Source organism: Cariama cristata, unplaced genomic scaffold, assembly GCF_000690535.1.
Source record: "Cariama cristata isolate BGI_N322 unplaced genomic scaffold, ASM69053v1 scaffold11311, whole genome shotgun sequence".
Taxonomy (NCBI): domain Eukaryota; kingdom Metazoa; phylum Chordata; class Aves; order Cariamiformes; family Cariamidae; genus Cariama; species Cariama cristata.
The window spans coordinates 7,893-31,138 of NW_009601037.1; the positions used below are offsets into that span (position 1 = coordinate 7,893).

At 46.6% G+C, this 23,246-nt stretch overlaps 1 protein-coding gene across 2 annotated transcripts; it reads right to left on the reverse strand.

Annotated features, from left to right (window-relative positions):
* Positions 1 to 5,363: 5,363 nt before the first annotated feature.
* Positions 5,364 to 21,821, reverse strand: CLDN18 (claudin 18). 2 transcript variants are annotated; one of them, XM_009710289.1, is made up of 5 exons: positions 21,602 to 21,821; positions 8,582 to 8,746; positions 6,602 to 6,707; positions 6,165 to 6,275; positions 5,364 to 5,541 (listed from the first exon to the last, which is right to left on the reverse strand). In XM_009710289.1, exons 1-5 carry the CDS (start codon positions 21,819 to 21,821, stop codon positions 5,364 to 5,366), a joined length of 780 nt encoding a protein of 259 aa, XP_009708591.1. The 2 variants fall into 2 exon arrangements, with proteins under 2 accessions (XP_009708591.1, XP_009708590.1); XM_009710288.1 differs by lacking the exon at positions 21,602 to 21,821 and adding an exon at positions 13,127 to 13,346.
* Positions 21,822 to 23,246: the final 1,425 nt, after the last annotated feature.

Consider the following 23,246-nt stretch of genomic DNA (forward strand, 5'->3'; position numbering starts at 1 on the left):
CCCAGCTGATGCCTGCACAACCAGCTTCCAGGTACCGTAACAGAGCCAATACCATTCAAGACATCCATGGGGCGTAGGCATGATCCCCTTCCCATGGGAGCAAAGCAGCGCAGCTACACTGAAATTATTGGTCAGGCCCTTGCCAGGAGTTTAATGCCGTTGGAGTCTCATGCTCTTAAAAAGAATATATTTGGTGTTTTGTTTTTCTCAACGACATTTGTCTTTGTGGGGCTCCAGTTATTGGTAATACTTTTATAAAGCACGAATATGCATGGGACAATTAGTAGATACCCAAACCACAGCACTAACAATGTCTGAATGCAGCGCAACTTTCCCAAATAATATCAAGCTGAAAAAAATAAAGGAGAAGAAAAATCCTATCAAATTTATTCAGCTGGAATATCTCACCCAGAGAGCTAGTCTCCCATAATATTTGGGGCAAGCACAGTGTCATAAATCTTAGTGCTATTAATCCGTAGACTCATTCATCTCTGTTCAGCTATATAAAAGCAATAACCTTGTCACTATAGGAAGGAAGATTCAGCTTTTAATTGCATATAGATTCCAGGAGAGTTCTTATCTCATAGTCCAATTTGTAGCTTCAGATACGTGTCTTTGCTTCCCTTGGTCAAAGTCCATGCAAATCTGCCGTGCTCTCATATACTTATAAATGTTGCAGAAGCTCAGAAAGAACCTATATAGAGCTCTTCTGGCAGATAATACACACAGCCTTTTCAACGTTTGCTTTATTAGACAAGCCTATATTTAATTAGCTCCTCTGAAACGTGCTGTGCATTTCTTTCACAGGACGATCAAATTTATGGAAACAAAACCATTTCTGAGTGCAAGCACACATGCACCCACACACATCACCAACCACAAGTTCCCCGACTCATCTCCCTTGGCTCTGCAAGTGCTACCAAATGCATCCTTTGCCCTGCAGTTTATTGTCAATAAAGGCAAAATAATTGGGGTAGGGGGGCTTTTCCTTCCCTCACCAGTAACAACGACATGAGGAAACACTGGATTTATTCACAGGGCCAAGAGATCTGCAATATCTGGGTTCCAGTTATTTCCAAGCTTTACTCAGCCAAAGACTTGTAGAGGCACAAACCTCCTTGTTGCTGTACGAATGGTCAAACCAGCAAACCCAGTTCGGCCCAGTAGATATTTAACCGCTCCTCCCAAACCACAACCAGGCAACAAGACAGGATAGTGATGGCTTGGCTCTGCACGCCTCGCTATGGCACCAAGCTCTCCGCAAGTTTCTGTCTGCGGGGTGACGGGGTGAGAGCAGCCTGTTGCTCCTTCGAACATCTCAGTTGCGCACATGGTGCTGAATTTCAGAGCCTAAATTCCCACCCCGTAGGGTAAAGTGCCTCCCTGCAGTGCTGGGGGACCCAGGCACACAGCGTGGGGTGCAGAAGCTGTGTTTTGGGTGGGTGGCTCCAGGGTGCTCCCTTGGCAGCATATGGACCGAGTGTCCATTACTTCGTCACTGTAAGAGTCGTTAAGCATTGGAACGGGGTCCCCAGGGAGGTGGTGGAGTCACCATCCCTGGAGGTGTTCAAAAAACGTTTAGATGTGACGTTTCGAGACATGGTTTAGTGGGCATGGTGGTGGTTGGGTACACGATTGGGCTTGATGATCTTTGAGGTCTCTTCCAACCATAACGATTCTATGATTCTCCCTCCCCGTGCAGCTGGTGCTCAGCACTGCAGGCTGCGGAGGTGGCACGGGGTTTTGTGTCCTTTGCATGCGGGACGTAGCAGCACTGGGACACAATGAGCTGTCACTAAGACAACATTGGGTCATCTTGTTGGTGGGGGGGCTTTTGGATCTCACTTTTTTCTCAAAGTCCAAGAAACAATTAGCGTTTCCTCATATTATTTTTTTTTTTTTTTTTTTAGCCTACAGGACTGCAGAGGAAAGCCTGGAAATGGGACCTTTGTGAAGACCCAGAGCTTTCCCTAAGCAGGGGGTCTCAGGTGCAGGGCTTTCAGGAGACAGATCCATTCAGCTCAAAAAGGGATATTTGGGTCCGTGCCCCAAGACAGGGAAACACCAAATGCTTTCTGCAGCAGGAGCCGCAGCTCCGTGACTGTGGATGCTGGTTCTCCCCATGCTGTCATTCCCCCGATGCATGATGGTCACCACTCACGGTGATGCCCACCACCCAATTAGGTCCGTTATGGCCAGAAACAGAGGGGAGCAGTAATATCAGGTGGTGTTATACCGCAAACAGGTTCATAACTAAATGATTCTCTGCTTTGGAACTTGATTTTTTTCAGCAAAGTTCGCTGCATTAGAATTTTCCATACTGCAAGTTTTCGATCAAGGTAAGGAAATGAAAACTGATGTTGGAAGATTAGAAATATACTGAGGGCAGGAATTCCTGGATACAGCTCTGTCTCAGCTCTCTGCCACTCTCGGTAATGCTCCTGCCCGCAATCTTGTCATCTACACGCTTGCACACATCAAACTGAAACCAAGAGATAGCTGCCTCGGTGAGTTTGTCAGAGTATTTGTGTTGCATAAGGATAAAATGTAACTTTCAAAGGTGCTTTCTTGTGATTTTATGTGTGTGCGCCTTTTTTTGTTCTAATGCAGGCAGAAACTTGTATTTCAATTTTTTCTGGATGTTTTCCTGTACTTTTCATTACCCTGTGTACCATTACCTAACCGCCACTTACGCGTTTCCTATCTAAATTAAACATTCCCATGCTTTTCAACCCCTTTTCCAGTGGAGGCTGGCAGGAATGAGAGCATACCAGCAATTTTTCTGCCCTTCTAAGAACGATAAAGTATTTAGAAGTGTTTAACTGCTGCCTTGAAAATCGGGCAGATGCTGGCCTGACCAAAGTGGCCTTAAACCCAAGAAGAGCCATGCACTTGCTGAACTGTACTCAGCAAGCCCAGGGTCCCAGCAAGGACCTCTGATTCCACTGCATCAGTGAGTTGGGGTCCTCTGATGCTTATTTATCTGCTTTTCGGATATTTTGGCTCAGCATGTATCTAACTATATCTTACAAAGGAAAAGAAAAAGCCTCATCTTTTATTTTTTTCCCTCAACTACACATACTGGTCCACACTGCTCCCAAGAACCTGGAGAACCCAAAGCTGGGATGAGTTTAGCTAGGCAGGAATGTTGGTAGCTGCTGTTTGTGACAAGGAGAGAACAAGTGAAAACAGTGATTTTGGTCTTAAAGACTTTTTTAATATTCATTTAAAAAAAAATAACCAACAAAACAAACAAACAAAAAATAAATCCAGCATGCAAAAAAAAAAGGCAGAAAAGCTAAGTCTATACTGAGAGCTGGGGACAAAACCATTGTAAAGCATATCGATATTTTTAAAATAGTACAGGTTTACCTCTGCAAAACTAAATTGTTCTCCTTTAAAAACAGTTCTTTAAATGAGTCCTTCGCTAATACAGAAGGGAGAGACAGCACTGAGATCCAGCAGAGGTAGTGATTTATCCCAGCTGGCAGCAGGGGTCAACATCCAGCCTGAGATGGGACCAAGAGCTTCTGTTGGATGAAAGCTCTTCCCACCTCTCTGCATGGTGGTCATCTCCTCCGACCATCAGCCCCTGGTGCCTTGCCCTACCAGGCATGCCCTCCTCCTCTGACTGACCTGCCTGAGGTGCAGCCTCTCCACATCTCCTGGACCTGTGCTAGAGATGTGTTTCCATGTGGTGCTGGAGAGCTGGTGGCAATGGAGGGCTGATGGTTATGGAAAGCTGATGGTTATGGAGAGCTGGTGAGTATGGTTTGTGCTCACTGGAAGCACTGATGTTCAGTGGGACAGCCTACCCCTCCTATTCATACAAGCCATGGAGATGCCAGCTAGACTGGTAGCTTGGCCTATGCAAGGTCCAACTCTGAAGAAATGTTCAACTCAGCCTCTGATCCCTCCAGAAGGTGAAACCACTGATGGGAATATCAGCATTTCACCAAAAAAAATTTGCCAGTGAACTCCTGCAAAGAACTTGTAATCATTACCAGTGGGACTAAAACCTATTGCAGATATCTGTCAAAATGGCTACTTTGGAGGGTTTGGACCCCTTTTTTCTCTCTAGCTATCCCTCAGTACCCTTCTCTCTGCTCATAGGCACTTTCCAAAGCTTCTCTGGGATGTGGTCTGGAGCCAGGTGGGAGGACCTGCACATGGTTCTCCCCTCCCACGTAACCTCTTGTGTCCCTTCCTCTGATCCCTTCGAATAAACTTCCTCTCTGATGGATTGGCTAGAAGAGGCAATGTCTCACCGAGGAGTTAATCTTCACATCACTGGGGGAAGAATTAACACAATAAAGTCCTGATGTCAATATGGAGTTACACATCTAATGCTCCCTGGGATTTCTGCTCCAAATGTAACTCTAATTAATTCTAAATGAGAAATTCTTCTGGCTTCATTAAAGATGACATCTGCAGGAACACCGGTCGCACACAGAGGTTTTCGGCTATTACAGCAAATATCTAGCATAGGAATAACAATGGATTATACGTATTCCCTGGTGAGATCAGAAGAAATAAATACACGTTGGTATCATGGGATATAGCAAACGTCTCAGTAACATAAATCAGATTAAATATCACAGCAGATCAGCATTGTAGTCCAACCAGCAAAGCAAAGGTGTGTCTGAGTAGAAACAGTCACCAGGAAGGAAAATGCCGTGACTATGGGGTCTGTATGCACTGGCCATAGCCAAAGGGACACAATTGAATTTGCTTAAAAAACACAGCAAAATAATATAGGAGACTACAAGACTATAATTTTTGCTTTTCAACCTGCTCAAAAAAAACCCCAAACAATTGGGTGGCAAAACCAGAGCAACGATACACTATCATTTCAGCAAAACACTGTTTTTTCTGATGACCAGAAGACACCGAGATCACGGGACACTACTCATCTCTCCGAACTCTGAGAAAGCAGGGGATGACATTGTCTAATTGCATGAAAGCCTGCTCAAAAGGAAGAAGGCAGTGGGCTAACATTGCTTTTACATTTGGGCTATTACTAAATGGGAATTTTAACCTATTAGAAGAGTTAGAAAAGGACACAAGGCACACACAATCCTGGTCCTGGATACTAGAGTTTATATGTAAAATACGAGCAAACTGTTCTACTCCGAGAGCATAAAAAGGCATTACTTTTGTTATAGACCTCCTTATGGTAGGCATACTAATAGGCAGTCGAATAAAACCAGTGTTCGTAACACGCTAGGATACAACCTCAGAGCAGGGGAAACACAATAGAAAACACAATCCTACTCACAGGCCGCTTTGTTTGCGTATACTTTTTGCTTCTGAAGTTAAAAATATTTTATAAAAGACAGCACAACTCAAGCCCAGAAAGTCTACTAGACATAGTCATATTTTGAAGGGTACGAACGTCTTCCATCCTCACTTCGAGCAGCTTCTTCATATCCTGCACCCTTCCTAGTCTTCGTTTCAGGTTCATATCCTGAGCCAACCTTATACGGCCCCGTTCTATAGGAGATATTCCGTCCCGACGCATTGTAGGATACCGCTTTGTAACTGAAAGAGACACAAAAGATGGCATCAGCCACTGGAGGGTCTGTGACTACCCAGTGTTGCACCCTGTGTTCCTGTTTGCTGTTGGATTTTAGGCAACTTCGTACTGCGTCATCCCTTGGTGGTGCTCAATGAGCTCAGAGACAACCATCCATGGACAGGCTGCAAGTCTCTCTCATGTCTTTTCATAAACTTACACTTTCTTTCCCATGAGTAAATCCTCGGTTGAGTGAAGGACCCACCTACAATAACCAGCTACGTAGGTGTACAAAGCCCTACCTGATGTAAATCATAGCTCAACTGATGCAATCTGCACCTGCTGCTGATCTGCTGTGCGATTTACAATCAAGCTACAGTTAATGGGCTTGACTCAGCCAGCACATCGCAAACTTTAGATTCTAAGGTTGATCTCTCCTGCCCTCTCTATTTGTTTGCAAGTCATGTAGTGAGGGAAGGGAAATGGTCACTTTTGGCACATGATGCAGGGCAAACAAATGTATTGTCATGATAACTCTTGCAGCAGGGGTATTATGCATAGACATATCCTGTGGTGTGCTGGCTGTATGCTATCGTGACACCCAGGGTTTCACGCAATACCTTCCCGTGTCTACCACAGATAAGCTTACCGGGATTCTTCTGGCATCAGTCCTCTGCAAGCAAGGCACATCATGATGCCTCCTACGAGGGCCAGGCCACCTGCCACCCAGCCAACAAAGAGGGCTGAACCAAAGGTGTACCTACAAAACACAGAGATGTGGCTGGTTAGAGCTGTGACAGTGGTCCAGTCTGCTTCTTCTGAAACCCACTGAACATTGTCGTTCTCCCTCTGGCCCCACAGAAGTTCCCCTGAGCACCATCCCACCTGCAGCCTCATCCTCAGTGGGCTCTCTACCTCCTCCTTGAACTGCGTGAACAGAGACATTCCAGTCAATTTGCTTGGACAAATTATCTCCAGTGCAGATAAGAAAGAGATTCAATAAATCTTCCAAGTCATGGCACCAGCACACCCTGGCCCTGAGGGAGATCTGCACTGTGGAGCACCCTGAGCCAGTTGACCACCTACCTGTTCTGGACGTTCTGCATTCCCTGGTACATGTTGGCTGTGGACATCCAGAAGTTTGTGACCAGCATGTTGGCAAACACAGACACTCCGGTGATGGCACACAGACCTGAGAACAGACAGAAGGACACACTGAGACCCATGTAGTACAATCAGTCACCTTTGGCCTTGGGGAAGCACCTTACAGCTCTGGAAAGGTGGGTGAGACACTGCTTTGTGTCCTGGCATGCACCTTCAGCAGAAGTGGGGACCCACAATGTGTTGCACATTTCTACCAGGATTTCTACACATTTCCAGTCCAGCAACCAGAATACAATGTCACACCACAAAATCCCAAGTCATAGCAGCAGGCATCTTTGTACTGATGTGTTTCCTCATAGAAAATGAGATTTCCTTATAGAAAATGTTAACAAACAGATCATTTTAGTTGCTGAAAATATCCAGCAGTTCAATTTTAAAGATCTGTTTTACAAGGAAACACATGGACAAAAGATTCCCTATCAGAAATTGGTTTTTTGAATGGGAAAACACACTCTCTGTCATGTGGAAGCGGAGACACATTTGGTTCACAACCTGTTCATCACCAGCTAGTGATGCCTGCCTGACTCTGCAGTCGGCCGGGAAGACCAGACTCAAGAGGCAGGAACTTTCTCCACTCATCTGCCAGGTGGTCACTGTGATGCCCAACCGTGATGAGCCTTAGCAGAGTGGTTCATGCTAACGAAGGTCATCATTGTACTGTACTCCACTTTGGAAGGAGGTACAAAACACAGCAAAAGGTCATGTCAGTGTTTGTCCAGCTTTTCTGGGCATCCCAGGTCCTATTTATCCTCACTACACCCAACAAGATCTCTGGGTCTTTCCTGAAACCCAGTTACTTACAGCACTGGGGAGGGTATGGGCAATCAGTGGTACTTCTGCCTCAGGTCCCCATATAGCCTTCGCTATCGTGTTACTTCAGTGTTGCAGTCTTTAACACTTCTATCTTGAGAGCAGTCCTTATTTTAGGAAGAAACACAACCTCCAGCTCACAGAGGTGTGACCAAGGGCCAGGTCCACCATGGCACATGGGTACCCAACTCCTCAGCTAGCTGAGATTGGGGACCTTGTTTTGAAATGAGTGAACTCAACCGAGGCATGACCCATCCCAAGAGTCAGTCACATCATCATTTTTGACACCCTCTTCTCAGGAATGCATGAGTGGGCTTTTCTAATATCATGATTGACCTCAACCCAGTGACTCAAATGGGTAAAATGGTAGATTTTAAGTGCAAAATTAAAGCTATGTTGCAGAAAGTGGTTTCCTCTTTCCTACTTGTACTTATAGTACATCTTTAAGTAGTGTTTTACATCTTATATCCCAACAAAAGTTAAGTGCTGTTCAACTACAAGGATTTTAAATAGGGACATTCTCCTTCCTTTCATTAGGATATGGATTTGTTTTGTTTACTCATCTGCAAAAAATTGTGGGAAAACCTGTAAGTGAAGTATTAAGCATTTGTAATTTTGAGGTAGCTGGTCAACGCTAGGCATTGCTGCAGCCTTCCTGATAACCCAAGGTATTTAAAAATTACAAGCTAGGCTACGACAACTCTGAGAGTCTTCATAAAATTATTATGTATAAAACCTAAGAGTCTTCAAAAACCTGATATGTATAAATAAAGGATATAATAGTACATGACAACAGTATACATATAACAAGAGATATATTTTCTTTTTTATCTGTGAGCTATTTCTTCAGCCTTTCATGTTCTGTCCCATACAAACTTCTGGTTTTCTTTTACTAAGCAGAGGTAGAAACCACTTGACCCCAGGAGATCAGGCTGGAAGACAAATGCCAGTAACTTCATGCAAGCATCAATGCTTTGGATTGCTCCAGAGCATCTGCTACCTATGACCAGAAGTGCATGAAGACTTGCCCAGTCCTCAATTCCAGGCAATTGCAATGCCTTGCACATGAAAGACACGACACCATGCACTTACCAGCAATAATAAACATGATGCCGGAGGTCAGAGTCATGTTGGCTTTTGCAGAATCCTCCATGTTGCCAATACGGATGCATTTCATAGCAAAAATGCACACAAGGAGACCAAGGATGCCCAGGACGATACCCACGATCATGAGGGCCCTCACAGCCTGGAACATCGCTGCAAAACAAATTGACAAGAGCCGTGATGAGTGACTGAAATGAGATTTGTCAGAGCCTGGGAGGTTTTTAAAGATTATTTCTGTCTAAAACTAAAAATACTAAAGAAGAAAACCTTGGAAAATGAGCACCGGATCTACACTCAGAGTTATTTGAGTCACCTCTGGAAATGCGGCTATTTGTCTCAACTTCTCAAAGAGTTTGATGGCTTAGACATAATTTTTTGTACATGTTCATTGGCACCAGTCCTAATTTATTCAGCTGAAATTCATGGAGATGAGTTGATATACAGCTGGGATAAGCATGAATTGTTTCATAACTGAATTGATTGAGAAAGGTTTTTTTTCTGTCCCCAAGCAGCGATGAAAGCAGACAGCTCCACCCAGTTATCCATGGTATTTCCAACTACTGTGTGACTCAAAATGGAGTTCTGTATGTTCCTGCTTTACAGTAAAATACATGGCATAGGAGAAAAGGAAAATCACCTTGATAAACATTACACATAACTCAAGAGAGAGCAACAAAGCTTCGACAATGACCTCCCCCAGCATATCCTTTCCATGATTATTTGCAACGTCAGTCCTGTGTAAATCTGTCCACGTTCATTAATACAACACACAAATACCCTAGCCCTGCATTTGTTCAGCAGCCTGTCATCAAGGTGGAAACGCTTGGTTGGAGGCAGGCTGTGATGCTGGTGGGTCATGCTCGTGGGAGCTGAGCGCTGCTGTCAATCAGCTGAATGTAGCAAAAACCCTCCAGACTCCTCTTGGCTGAAGTAGAAAGTGAGAGGGAAAAGCAAAGGGCAACTTGCACCTTTTAAAATGGAGCAGTGAAGGAAAAAGGCCATGCATTTGAATACCGAGGTGATTTTCTGGTAAGGTGGCAGATGTCCCATCTTTCCTGCATCTCAGTGCTGACCCCAGACACTTCTCCTCCCCACCTGTACATGCGTCCCTGGCAGAGACAGGAAGGCGGCAGTGCTGGCAGAGCACTGGGAGAGGGTGGTCAAAAGTATTTCAAGGGCTGTGGTGACTTGGCTGGGACCCTTTGCAGCCTCTTCTTGCCCTCCCATGAGTTCTTGCAGCCCTGGGTTTGGCTTTGTTACTCCCTGCACATGGCTATCCCTCTTCGGGAAAGACGATGTGGGCTCACGACCCACTGGGAAGGGCAGGCAACGTATCCTACAGCCCCAGGGATTTCACTCCTGCCTGTCACCTCTTTAGCTGAGCTGGCCAGGATGGTTCCCAAGGGTCTCGTATAGCTTGGCTGGAGTGGGAGGCACTGGTGCAGGAGAGCAGGGAGCAGACCCTGCTGGCCTAGCACAGGTTGAGAGAAGGGTTTATAAACCCTGCCCAGGAGGGTAAGGATGGGTTCTGGGGTGCCTGCGTGGGTCTCCTTGCTTATGGGGTACCACGAAGCAGAGCAGAACCATGCTGGCACCACAATGCACAAGGAGGCCAGTGGTCTGCCATCCCACAGGCTGGGAATACACCACCTTCTGCCATCTGGCAGTCCTACTGGGGCTGCTGCTCTTATGACTCAATTTGCCCTTATCAGCTGATAACAAGTGCTAACGAGCCTGGGATTTTCAATCTCCCATTCATCAGCCCCCAGGTGTGAGCTCATTAGTTATTATTCATCAGAGAACAAGAAGCTGGCGGATACGCCTTATCAGCCCTCAAAGGTTGTTCACGCAGCACCTGATGCAAAGTAGAAAGCTGCAAAGAGAAGAAAATTGCAAGAGTCATTTGTCTTTACAGTCACTTAAGCTTCTTTGCAAATGCCTTTGTTTCAGGGCAGGCAGGAGAGACTGGTACTCCAGGGCAGCATAAGACACTATGGATCACGATGGAAGGTCCTTGTCCCTGAGATAGTCCTGGGATACTTTCTACAGACCACCTGGTTCCTAGGTGCCATCACTGTGGTGGTCTCAACCCTTCAAGAAGTGACTCTAAGCTAAGATCTCATAGAGGGACTGTGCGTTCCCAGGAGAGGTGTTCCCTTGAGTGCCCATGGAAGGACACAACAGGCAGGCCAAGCCAAGCAGCTCCTGGGAAGTTGCACTTCTGCTGGAGCACTGAAGTCTGAGGGTGGTGAATCTCCATTGAAAAGGAGCGATCTGCAGCTGTTGGAAAGGAGAGAGAGAGGAATACAGCAGGATACAACAGAAAAAAATGCAAAACAGCCATCAGCAGTGATTCTCTTCTCAGTGAGGCTGGCATGCACCATCTCCACAAAGGAATAGAGAGGAGAAGAAAATGGTCCCAGGTCTGCTGTGGCATGAGGCCTCTTCACTTGGCTCATGAGACTGAAAGTGAGAGCTGCTTGGAAAGAAAGCGCTGCAGCTTCAAGTGAATTTTGGCATCCATCAAAAGTCCTCTGAATAGAGCCGCTTTCCAAAGGTGAATGACCTCTCCTAGAAGGAAGGGGTGGAAGGGCTTAGACAAACAAAATAGGAGACTAAGGAAAAAAAATTGCATGAGAATCACCAGGTAGCAAACCGCCCAGTAGTTAAAGTCAAGCACAGAAACTACCTGCTGCTTTGCATACACATTTTGCCTGAGATGATAGGATAACTCTGCTTCATATCCCCACGCATGTGGTTGCTCATTTTGCACACCTGATTTCCATATGAAGGGATGACGTGCACAGAAAGCAGTAAAAATGCAAGCTTATTCACCCAAATAAACGTTAGTGATCTGAAACCACAGTTTGCATCACTGTTTTTCAGATGTAAATGAAACTGGAGAGTTGTCTTTTTCCCCAGTGTTTCTGTGAGTAGTGAGAGGTGAGTGAAGTAAAACAACTCAAAGTCGTCTAAACTAACATCACCTGCATTTCTGTTACAAATACAAAATACAAAGGCGGAAATGTAACTTTATGACTTGTTATGATTAATGGAATATGGAAAGCTTAGGGGAAAAAATGAGGTTTTTAAGTGAACGAAATTCAAGCAGGGGCATTCCTTCTTCGTGTTTTAAGGTACTCATCAACTAAACAGACACATAAAGAGAACAAAACTGACAGAATATCTCCAAGACACAACAGAAAATGCCTGTGACTGCTTTGCATCTTTCCTTATTGCTATATTACCTAAAGCTAACATAAAAAGTAAAATCTTAATTACAATAAATTGGCATCAAAATGATGGTTACCATTGCCACATTGCTCTTTTAAAACGCAATTACCTACACACAGCATTATATACACACAGCATAATGTATATATATTGATCAACATGTGTATACATAGTTTAATAAATACATTTTTTTATTCTTTAGAACAAATGATCCCATAGGAAAAGTGACCCCAAACATGAGTTTCACTCTTCCAAACGACAAAGAAGTCACCTAGCAATCCTGAAGCTGGGTACAGAGAAACACATTTATTCCATCGCACCCCTCAGGACAGTCACGGGCTTTTCTCAAAAAGCAAACGTGGCAGCCAACACACTGGTCTTCAGCAAAGCATTCCCTCCCGCCTCACAGCAGGGAAGCGCAGTTGGCATCCCTGAGGATACAGGGCTGAGAACTCACATCGTGCTCTCTTCGACACCCATCAACAGATGCAAAAGGCCCCTGTACAGTAGTGCTTGCTTACACCTATTTGCAATTGTGCACCAAGAGTGAAAACCACTCTCAGAGCCGTATTGATTGCTAGCTGGCAGGGCAGAGGTACAACAGGTCACCGGGGGGGCATGGCGAGCTGGGCTGGCCGCTCCCCTCCCCTGGGTCCGGTTAGTTCGGGAGCACCAGAATACCCTCGCATGCAGTGAGGTGGGGAAAACACCTCTTCTTCATAAAGTAAGCAAGCAAATGAGAAAGTGTTACCCTTCTACAATCTACTTCTGTAACCACTAAATCTCCCCAGGTAAAGTGAAGTGACTGAGCACACCTTTCCCCTTCTTGCCCTTCCTACATGCGCTGCTCACTGGCAAATTTCTTCAATTCCAGTTTTCTCTTTGGAAAAAAAAAAAATCAATTGTTTTCTGTAGAAACTATTATTCTGATAACAATGCAAAATTACGTGCAGCTGTTTTCCTTGTATTTTGATTCAAAGGGACGTAAAAATCTGTAGGTTTAAACATACTCACTCTCTGCACATCAGTGGAGCTGTGCTAATTTATGCCAGCAACGAGGCTGAACTCGTGATGCTCATCCAGAGATCACCTACACATACTCCAAGTTGTAACCTCCACTGAGTAAAGGTATTATTTTGGTAACAAACATGCACATATTTTTATGCTCGTACACTGAGTAGCCTGGAAATTTTATTCCTTGCAAAGTGCTTTAAGATATCTGCTCCTACTTTTGGACGAAAACTGTGCAGACCTACAGGAGAGCTCCTGGGTAAAACCTGGTGCATCTTTTGCCCCTACCTGGCAGCCCAAGAATGGTGAAGTATGGCCGGCACTCTGTAAAGCCAGAGCTCTGCCGCACGCAGCTCCTCCACAGTCCCTGATATTGGAAGACGGCCGTGACCGGGTTGTCGTACAAGTCCTGCGTGCTCCACATATCCATGGCAGTGGACACGATGCACCCCGCAACACCCAGCGACGAAACAATGAACCCCATCACCTGGCAGATGGTTGTGGACATGGTGTCTCCCCCAGAGAGAGGAGGTGAGACAGCCCTGACAAAGCCACAGACCTAATGGGAACACTGAAGTCCTCTTGACTGAGCCACCAGAAATGCAGCAGCTCTTATCAGATGCTTTCCATTGAGCGGTGTGTTTGCTCAAAGTGTTTTTGCAAGATAGTCCAGTTTCACTCTTGCTGGGTAGGTTTGTGCTGGCAGGGCCAGAGATATGAGCTTTTGTCCTTTAGAAGTGCTTGTCCTTCCCCAGCTAAGCAGCCACGCTCTGTCAAGTGTTGGCCAACCCACTTGGAACATGCGCCGTCCCTACATCGAAACCCTTTGCTGTCCATCGGGCTTCTCCTGCGTGCTTGGCACAGTGCAAACGTGCTGAGAGGGGCAGAGAGAAGGACCATGTTCCCAGGAGAACTCAGCACCTAGCTCAAGTCACCGCCTCCCTGGACCTCTGCTTATGCAAAGGGGGCATAGATCTGCCATCAGACCAAGACAGGGACATCTCTACACCCAGCCACCCGTGCAGGCATCCACACAAAAGGCACGGTGATAGGGACACCAGTGGTGAGCTCCGCGGGAGGATGCGGGGCCACCAGCTCAACCCAGGGAACAAATAAGGACATGGCCACTCCTTGTGGCCACTTCGAGCATCACCGAGGTTGTGACACTTACCATGGCACAATCCAGGGGACTGATCCAAGAGCCCCAAACTGATCCAGAAAAGCTCCCACAACCCCGTTATCCTCCCGACTGCATCACCCACCACGTGGCCCCACTGAAACCCATGTGAGGAGAAGGAGAGGGAGGGTGCAGCGACCGTTTGGAAAGTGCATTTTTACAGGTGCTTGCCTGTATTGGCTGGGGGAACGATCCTGGAAACAGGGGCAGGGGGTCTAAAAAGTAGGAAATTAATTATCTCTTTGCACGGTGGAGAAGTACTGGGCTCGGGGCAGCAATATAAATTCACCGTGCCACTCTGCCAACAGAGTGCAGTGAGTTACAAGGACCTTCCAGACTTCGTGCTGATCCATTCTCACCTAATACATTGCTCCGACTGATTTACTTCAGCCCTGACCTAGAAACAAACGCCCACTTTAACCAGTCCTGCAACCGCTCCGTGCCACAGATACCATCAGTACCATCGCCTGGTTGTGAAGCCGTGTGAAAGCCACCAAGAAGAGAGGAGAGGCTGATTTCCGTGGACGGATGAGTTACAGTGGGGTTATTATTTGTTGGCTATTGCTTCTGCCTTCTGGAGAATGACCACCCAGGACATCCCTTTTGCTTTTGTGGCTGTACAGCAAGCTGGTGGGAAGCAGAGATGCTTTTGCACTGGACTCTGCTGTAGCAGCCAAAGTACAATTCACATGTCTAGTGGCCACAAATCGCAGCCACCAAAGCCCTCCTGGGTAAGGCACAAGATGTCTTTTCTTCCAGCAGTTTTATTCAAATTTAGTAATTTTCATTGAATTTGCCAAGTTTCTATTGGAGGAAGGGCTAGCTCCAACATATCTAAAGGTCAGAAGTTGCTCGCAAAAGTAATAGTGTGAACAAAAAACATAGAAGTGAGCCCACAAGAACCAGAGGTGGTGAGAGCTGCCCATCCTCAGAGAGGCGTGCTGACTAACATTCCTCGTCTTGGATAATGCTTTGTGATAAATCAAGGCTGGAGAGGACCTAGGAGGACAACAAGGGCTGGGGAGGACCTAGAAGCCAGGAGGACAATAAGTGGTAAAACAAGTAATGTCACCAGCTATCCACCCCATCCTTCACTGCCCCACAGCCAGAATATTGTCCCAACCCAGAAAAACTGGTTGCACCCAAACCTTGATGCTCCTCAGCAGCTCTCCAGGACTCCTCTCTCCTTCGTCATGCCCCAGGACTTGCCATCTTCTTACCATCTAGTGGTAAGAGACCACGTCACTTTTTCCAGGCTAGACCACTTCAAACCATGTCCCAGGGACAGATATTCCTTTGGGACATAACCCCTATTCCCAAGGGTGGTGTCACCCTGCATCATTAGAGTGCAACAGCTTGCAGGGCTGCACAGAAAAATGGGCCTGTGGACAGGGCACAGGTAAAAATTACCCCTGGGGAGGAAAAAGAAAAGGAGGGGACAAGAATACAAAGGGCAAACTTTTTTTTTTTCCCCAAAAAAACCTCTGTCACTTTTTAAATTACTGTTCTTTCTTCTAAATTAGACATCTGGGTGGCTGCATGAATACCAGTGGAGATGGCCCTCCCGTGCACCATGCCTGCATGTTTGCTTTGCCGGGAGGGGAACCACCACTCCTTTCTATAACCCTTTCTGCTGGTTTCGACTACGTTCAGCTGGAACAGCTCTTCAATCTAATAGAGACCTGCTCTTCTCCCCCTCTCCCCCTCTACTGTTTCACAGCCCCAAGCCCCATTGCTCCCCCCAACAAACCTCTTGGAAAGAGGACCATCCCCTGGATTGCCCCTAATTGTGCCTTGAGCCGGCGTCTGCCACCCAGGCAGTGCTGCCTCGTTAATCTTCCCTTGGGGATATAGTTTTCTCCTGCTGACGGGGGATGCCATTTCTCATCATCCCTCTTACTCAGGGGCATCAAAACCCCAGAGCAATGGTGGAGCAATCAAAAAATATCATCAACAGTCTCCAGGTCTGCAAGAAAGCCCAGGTGAACCAGTCTGTCTTTGATTTTGAGGGCCAGATTGAATCGTATCTCTGAAGAGGATAAACCAGCAAAGGGTTGCGTATTGCCCCCTGAAACTCATGCATGCTCCCCCCAAAAATGGGGCTGAGAAGGCAACTTCAGTAATAAGAGTCATGCTGCAGTCCTTAGCTAAGAGGCAAACAAACACCCAACCATGCTCAGTGCTCCAGATGTTGTCATCTTTGAAGGTTTATTCTGGTGGGGGGTGGGGGTGGGGGGTTCTTTTTGCTCTTTCCTAAGAATATTACCTAAGGTGCTATCCAGCCATCCTACCATTAGCTGCTTGCCGTTTCTCATGCTCTGATTAGCGTCACACTTGTAAACACTGGGAACTCAAAGCTCCCACAAACACCTTCCTCAGTGGTTGGTCGAAGCAAAGTTCTGGAGAAAAACCACAAACTTGTTTCAATCTCAACCCTTCTCCTAGCCCGTTTTCTCTGCCTTTCTGAAATGTTCTTATTTTAAGCTTAGTTTTAATGGTTGTTTCTGAGCCACTCATACCAGGGACAAATATGCATACCTTTGCAAAAAAACTCTTCACCCCACTTTCCCAGCACCCAGCCCAATAACAGAAGATCACCTGGGAGTTTTATCTGAACTGTTGGCTCAGAGCACAATCTGAAAAGTGGCTGGGTGATAGGATAGCTGTAGAGCGTGTCTAAGCATCTTTACCGCAACCTGATGCTCATCTTCAGCCACCCCTGGGAGATATCTACAGCCAGGAATGGTTGAAGGATGAGGTTCTCTCTCCAAGCACATCTCTGTTGCTCAGTCTCCAGCAAGGTGGTTGAATGCTTGGGCCAGAGGGCTTGCCACGCTGCGTGGTAGTGCTGAGCAGTATCTAAGGAAGGGACGTGGCAGGGAGACAGCTCTTGCAAAGGCCAAGCTTCCTCACCAAGGAGCAGAGAACAGGGCTCCCACTCAGAGTATTGGGACATCTCTAACAGTTTACCCAAACTAGGAAAAGGAAGGGTACTTTGCGACCGCTCCCCTCTGAAAGTTCATACTTGCTTTATCTACCCAGGTGTTGACTCTATATTATCTCAAAACTGTTCACTGGGCCCATTGCAACTCTTGAATGTTATCACTGCCTCTCCCATAAAAATCACCTACAGCTCATGTTTACTTTAAAATTTGCAAATATAGCTCACACCCTGCCAGTCAATTCCAACTTGTTCAGACTGAAACAAAGCAATCCCACCCTTCTCTTTCTGTCCCTCCATTGCTGTGATGTCCACAACCTCCAGGAGTGTGTGGTCCACCAGTCCATAGCATGAGAAGGACTGACCGGCCTTTCTGAAACTCAGTGGGGAGAGGGGGCCATGGAAGGCCCCTATCCCAGCTCAGACCCACTCTACTCCATTGGTCTTCAGGTGGTCCAGAGGGGCCTTCAAGGTCCCTCAGCAGAGCTGTGGTGCATGAAGTCCTTCCCTACATGCCTATGAGCTGTAGCCCAGCCCCACATCTCCACAGCCTCTTGCCATTTCCCTTGCTTTGCTCCTCTTCTAGCCCTCAGCGCAGATCCTTTAGGATTATTTTTCATGTCTCTCGTCCTGCTGTGGTGTAAAGGCACGAGACAGTAGCAAGGATGTGATGCATGCATTGAACTTCCTGACATCCCCTGCTCGACTCTCTGCCACCTCGCCCCACCCTGAGTGTCCCTGGGGATCGGGGTGCCCGAGACCTCTCGAAGGGTCTCACATTAGCTTTTTCCCCATCCCCACACCTCCTTCAGCAAATCCACCGCAGCCTGATGCACACCCTCGGTAGGTAGGTTGTATCAAGTCTCCAGCCCACCTGGGCCACCTAAACCCTTCTGTGCATGAAAGGTGGTCTCAAAAGACTTTAAAGCAGGTTGCATCAGTTGTCTGCAGACATGCAAAAATTTGGAGCTGAACTGACTGGGTTAAAGGATTTTAAGTAGCAAGCAGAGCTTGGAAGAGACTTTGCTGCAGCCGTCACCGATGGAGAGTCACAACACGGCAATGAGCAGTCCCCATCCTTGCAAACTTAGGGCATGAAATGGTTCTGGGAAGCAGAGATGCCGTTTCCTTGGCCAGTGGGCTGCCCTGTCTCCAAAATCCCCAGAGCAAGGGTTTTACTAGGGTTATGGCACAAAACGTCTGTTGGTTGTATGAAATAAAAGAAAATCTTGTCAGAACATCGATATAGAAGGAAAAAATCCAGAGACACCAACGTTAAGACTTCCCAGACATGAATTCTCCTCAGAGAACATCTACACATCTCTGCTACCCTGCACCATCAAAACCGAAAGCATTTGTATCATGCAAAGTCTGCACAGTCATGATTGCATTCCCATAGGCCATTTTCACTCCGACCCCTCTAGCAACACACACCCTTTCACTAGTTGGAGAAGTTTACCAGGGTACTTTCAGACTTTCAAAGTTTTCTGTTGGAAAACCAGAAATATTCTTATATTCCAAGGCACCAGCCTTTTGTTCCACAGCAGAGAGATGCCTCAGCCTTTCTGAAAGGGTCAAAAGGGATTTTGACTTGAGAACAAAATGTCCTTTCAAAAATGGCTGAAATAGCTGAAGAGGTCTGGAAAAAAAGAGACCGAAACAGACAACAGGAAAATTACTGCCTACGTTACTGTAGTTTAGCAAACTTGTACACGACTGAAAAATGCTCCTTTTAGCAGAAAGTGCCTTGTGACTTCCGCGCTAGGTGAAACTCCCAGCCCTGCCGGAGCTCAGCTATTGCTGTTTGTCTATTATTTGTGTGTTCAAATTCAGATCGTGTCCTCCAGACAATCACAGTAAGGTCTGCCAACAAACCAAAGCAAGCAGCAAAAAATAATAAGAGAAAACAAAATCAGAACAAACAGGCTTAGTTCTCAAGTGATATATTTCACCAGAGACTGACTGTTTATAGCTGAGCAGCAAGGCTGAGAGCCATAAACTACCTGTGTTATTTCTCATTTTCATCTATTATCTTGATTTTTCCTCGATCTGTTTGAAATTAAAATTCCCAAGTAAATTGAAGATAGATGATGGGCAAGACAAGTTTAATCTTTGCTATGGGAGCGAGGGATCGAGAAAAAAATTCCTCGGAAACCAAAACTTCATTGATGTACTCAGGTCACCTCGCTGCTTTGCAAGAGTCCTATTATTTTTATTCACTCCGGCACTATTGTTCCCAATACAAATTGCCATTGTCAGAATAATAAATAGGGGTTTATAATGGAAATGCTGACAAACCATTAACTATGGTGTGGTTAGCAAGGGGGGTTTAATGGAGATCAAGGTGCAGCACGGTTAAAATAAACACTGGGATGATCCGCTTAAATAATATCTTAGCAAATTAATAATAATTTGATTTTTAGCATTGTTTTTTCCCATCCTCCTGGTTGGGATGCAGTTGCCCTTTGGCAGTGGTGGGTGGGAAGAAATGCCCGTAGGAGCAGTCAAATTCAGGAGATGGAGCCAATCTATAAAGCACAGCAGTGGGGCATTTGTTTTTGCACCAGCTTCTCCGGAGACTGGAAGTGTCAGACGATATATAACAGGAGGGAAAAGCAGGTGGGGGAGAGCAAGGGAGTGACTTCAGAAGAGCAAGGTCTGTTCATTAAAAAGAAAGGGGAAAAAAATCCACCTCGCTTTGTAGGACAGTGCTGATAGCACCGGTCACAAAAAGCATCTCATCGGGACAAAAGCACATAAATATTCATGTACCGACACACCGATGGGGAAGGCACCGACTCTCCAACACCACTGAGGATGAGGACAGCAACTTCGAGGGTTTCAGGATCCCACCCACATTTATTTTTAAAGGTTGTGCTTTATTCTTTGGGCTTTCTTTTTGATCCCTTTCTGTAGGCAACTGCAATAAGCCCGGCAAACGCACATGGTAATTCTACTCCAAGACGATCAGATGTAGCTAAGGAGGGACACACCGACCTCCCACAGCCCGTCTGCTAAATGAAGGAAATCCATCCCCTCAACACCGCCGTGGATTTCCATTTTAGGAAATTACTACCCACCCTACAGTCACCAGGCTGGAGGCTTGGGAATGGTAAAAAACTCACTAGTTTTTTTGCAGTAATGCTGAGGTTAGCGATGGAGGTATTCTGAAAGAATAAAAAAACCTCAAATCTGAAGTATTTGGGTTTCCTCAAACATTAAAATAGTTCCCAGAGCTGAAGACTTGCAAAGTTTAATTGCTGCTTCTGTAGAGTTACATTTTCTGTAATTTTAAGCTTTTAGAGCTGAAGAACTGAGGAAGTTCTGCAGGGTGTTATGTCTGTATGTGTGCGTGGGGAGGATTTGGTTTTTACACCTCTGTTTGTTCCTCATACGGCAACTTTAATCCCTTTACCTATAAGCAATTAGCCTGCTGGAGTCAAGTTTTACCAACCTGTCCTGCCCCTTGCTGCACACATCTGTCTTTGGATGTCATCCTTCATTCACCCATACAGTGCACAGCTTTTGCTAGAGACTGCCCAACGGGATGCCCAGGCAGGATCAGGCCAATATCCTTCTAGGGAAATATGTGTCTGCACCCCAGAGTCTGTGTGAACAAACAGGGGCATTCAAAACCAGAGCTCCAACAAGAGAAAGATGCTCACTGGCATCCCTGGCACCTGCACAGGGATGCTGCAGCACAGCTGATGCCAAACGCCGGTTGGGAACAAGGATCCAGAGATGCGTGACATGGAAATACGGCTCAGGGGATGAAACACCTCTCCTACTGGTGTCTGAGACCACAGCTGCATTGGGTTATACTGGTTGGATTTGCGCAGAGATAGACCGCTTGTGAGAGAAGCGATTTTTGTGCACAATGCTTATTTCTGTGTGTTTTGGAAATGCCATTTTGCAGAAGTTCTGCAATGATTTGCTGATATAATTGGCTTCTTCCCTCCATTCTCGCTGTGTCAAAGCACAGAGGCTAGATGCGTATAATAGTCTAAGTGCCTTTTTTCTCACTGTATTAAGGCAAGAAGGAAACCCAGATAATCCTGTTGTAACCTAATTGTTTGCACCCCTAGATACTCTGGGCACAACTGGGGCAGCAACGATACCCATGGAAGAAAAAACTGGAACCAAAGGAGAATTAGGGAGAAATCCAGCCTGGTGGTGTTAGTCCCTACAGAAATACGGTGAGATGAACTGTGACATATCCTCTTAGAAAAGGATCTTCTCCGATGCCAAGAATATTAGTGATTTCTGGCGGAAAGAGACACAGAGCCATGCAGCTGGGGTAGGAGCATATACCCAAGCCACCTACGGCACAGGGGATAAATCACCCCACGGAGCAGCCGCTGCCCTGGCTGCATTGCCAGGACAACACCTCAGGAAACTGATACATAATCAGCTGTAGTGAGTTTTGCTGAACCTCAGCTTGGCTATGGGAGTGGGTTCGAGTTGAGATACCTCCAAGGGACCTGTTGTCCAAACAGGATGAGCACCTTAGGTCCCTTTTGGCTAAAATCTGGGTTCCCTGCTCTGCACCAAAAATCGCCCATCACCACCGCTTATATACAGCTTCTGGCATGTGCCCATGGCTCTGCCCTCCCGCTTCACTGCCCTCGCCGCCAGTAAGCCCTACCTGGCAGCCCCAGGATGGTGAAGTAGCCACGGCATTCGGTGAAGCCGGAGCTCTCCCGCACGCACGTGCGCCAGAGACCCTGGTAGTTGAACACCGCCGTCACTGGATTATTGTACAGGTCTTGGGTGCTCCACTGGTCCATGCACGTTGACGCGATGATGCCTCCTAGTCCTAAAGCGGACACCACGAAGCCCATGGACTGGCATATCGTCACGGACATGGTGCCAAGCGCTGGGTAGGCAGGCTCTTGGCACACACAAGCCTCCACAAGCCTGGTCTGGGGCAGGCAGCCAGGGCAGAAGGGATTTTTAACTGGAGGCAGAGCCTACGTCACAGACGGGAGTCAGGAGAGGTTTGGTCTGCACCATACAAACCTACCCTTTCCCTTTATCTGTTTCGGTGAGATAATTTTCCTTGCTCGGTACCAAGAACCATTTGTTACACACGGCGTGAACGCCTCGCTCTGTTTACCTTCTCCCTCCAGGCAGAGGTGCAGCCGGCGTGGGCAGACAGGGACCAACGGGTCCCTCTGAAACAGCCAACAGAGGGCTTCTGCAGAAATGACTCTGTGCTCCAGGAGACCAAGCACAGAGATGCTTAAATCAGATGAAACGGACAAAAATAATGGAAGGCCTAAACCTTTCCTAGCAGGGATAATGCTTTTGAGCCAAGTGAAGAGGCATTTATTAGCATGCCTCTGTCTGGGAATGTTTGCTCGACCGAAATATTTAAGCAAAGGATAGTGTATAAAAGAGGATAGCGTACAGCAAAGGACAGTGCACCGATGTTTGAACGGACCTTGCTGCTTGGTGAGGTGGGGCTGGGAGCCCACAGGAAAGGCAGCGGTTGCTGAAGAGTGAGTGGTGTGAACCTGCAGTTTGGTGTGAGAGGACCAAATCTGGCAGGCGGACCAAGGTAAAAAATAAGTAGAAGCAAAGGTATAGCCTCATTCACTATTGCTTTATCCCTCTCATCCAAATATGAATTTGGACTTGTTTAGATGGACAAAAAACGAGGGCAAGGCAGACATGTTGCTGTGTATTACTGCCAGACAAGAGTACCTAAGAGACTTGACCTTATTGCAGAAATTCACTTTGCTAGGTAATGTCTTTTTTGCCTGTTCTGCTACATCCCTCACCGCTTCCTTCCCAGCCTGGTTTTCCACTGGTGCCAATCTATTTGCTGTTGGAGAGTAAAGGGGGATGTTGCTGGAGAGCTGCACTCCATGGGAGAGAGGAGGTGATGAGCCCTGTTTTGGCAGTGCCAGACTCAGACACGGCATGTGGAGAGTCCAGGAAGGGACCTTCAGAAGAAGTGGAAGCCAATGGGGTGACATTCAGGTGGTGGAAGTGGAAGGTCATCAGGGAGCATGAAGAAATGGACTGCTGTCATCTGGCTACATTCACCCTTGCTCAAGGACCATTGGGTCTCCCCCAGATGACTGGTCTCATGTGTAGATGGACTTCCCTGTGAAGCAACTTCTGAAGAAGATCCAACCTATTGTGTGAACACAGTGGTTGGCTCCTAGAGGTTATTTTGTTTCTGCATCTTTTTGAGAAAATCAAGCAAGCTGGAAGGGACCTTGGAAAGTCATCCAATCCATTCCCACACCCAAAGCAGAGCAACTCTACTCCTCACAAAGCTT

Coding starts and splice junctions, on each gene's coding strand:
- CLDN18 (XM_009710289.1), bottom strand. CDS start 21,821: ATGTCCGTGACGATATGCCAGTCCATGGGCTTCGTGGTGTCCGCTTTA. Junction 8,747..21,601: donor CACCATCCTGGGGCTGCCAG/GTAGGGCTTACT, acceptor TTTGTTTTGCAG/CGATGTTCCAGGCTGTGAGG. Junction 5,542..6,164: donor CTGATGCCAGAAGAATCCCG/GTAAGCTTATCT, acceptor TGTCTCTTTCAG/TTACAAAGCGGTATCCTACA.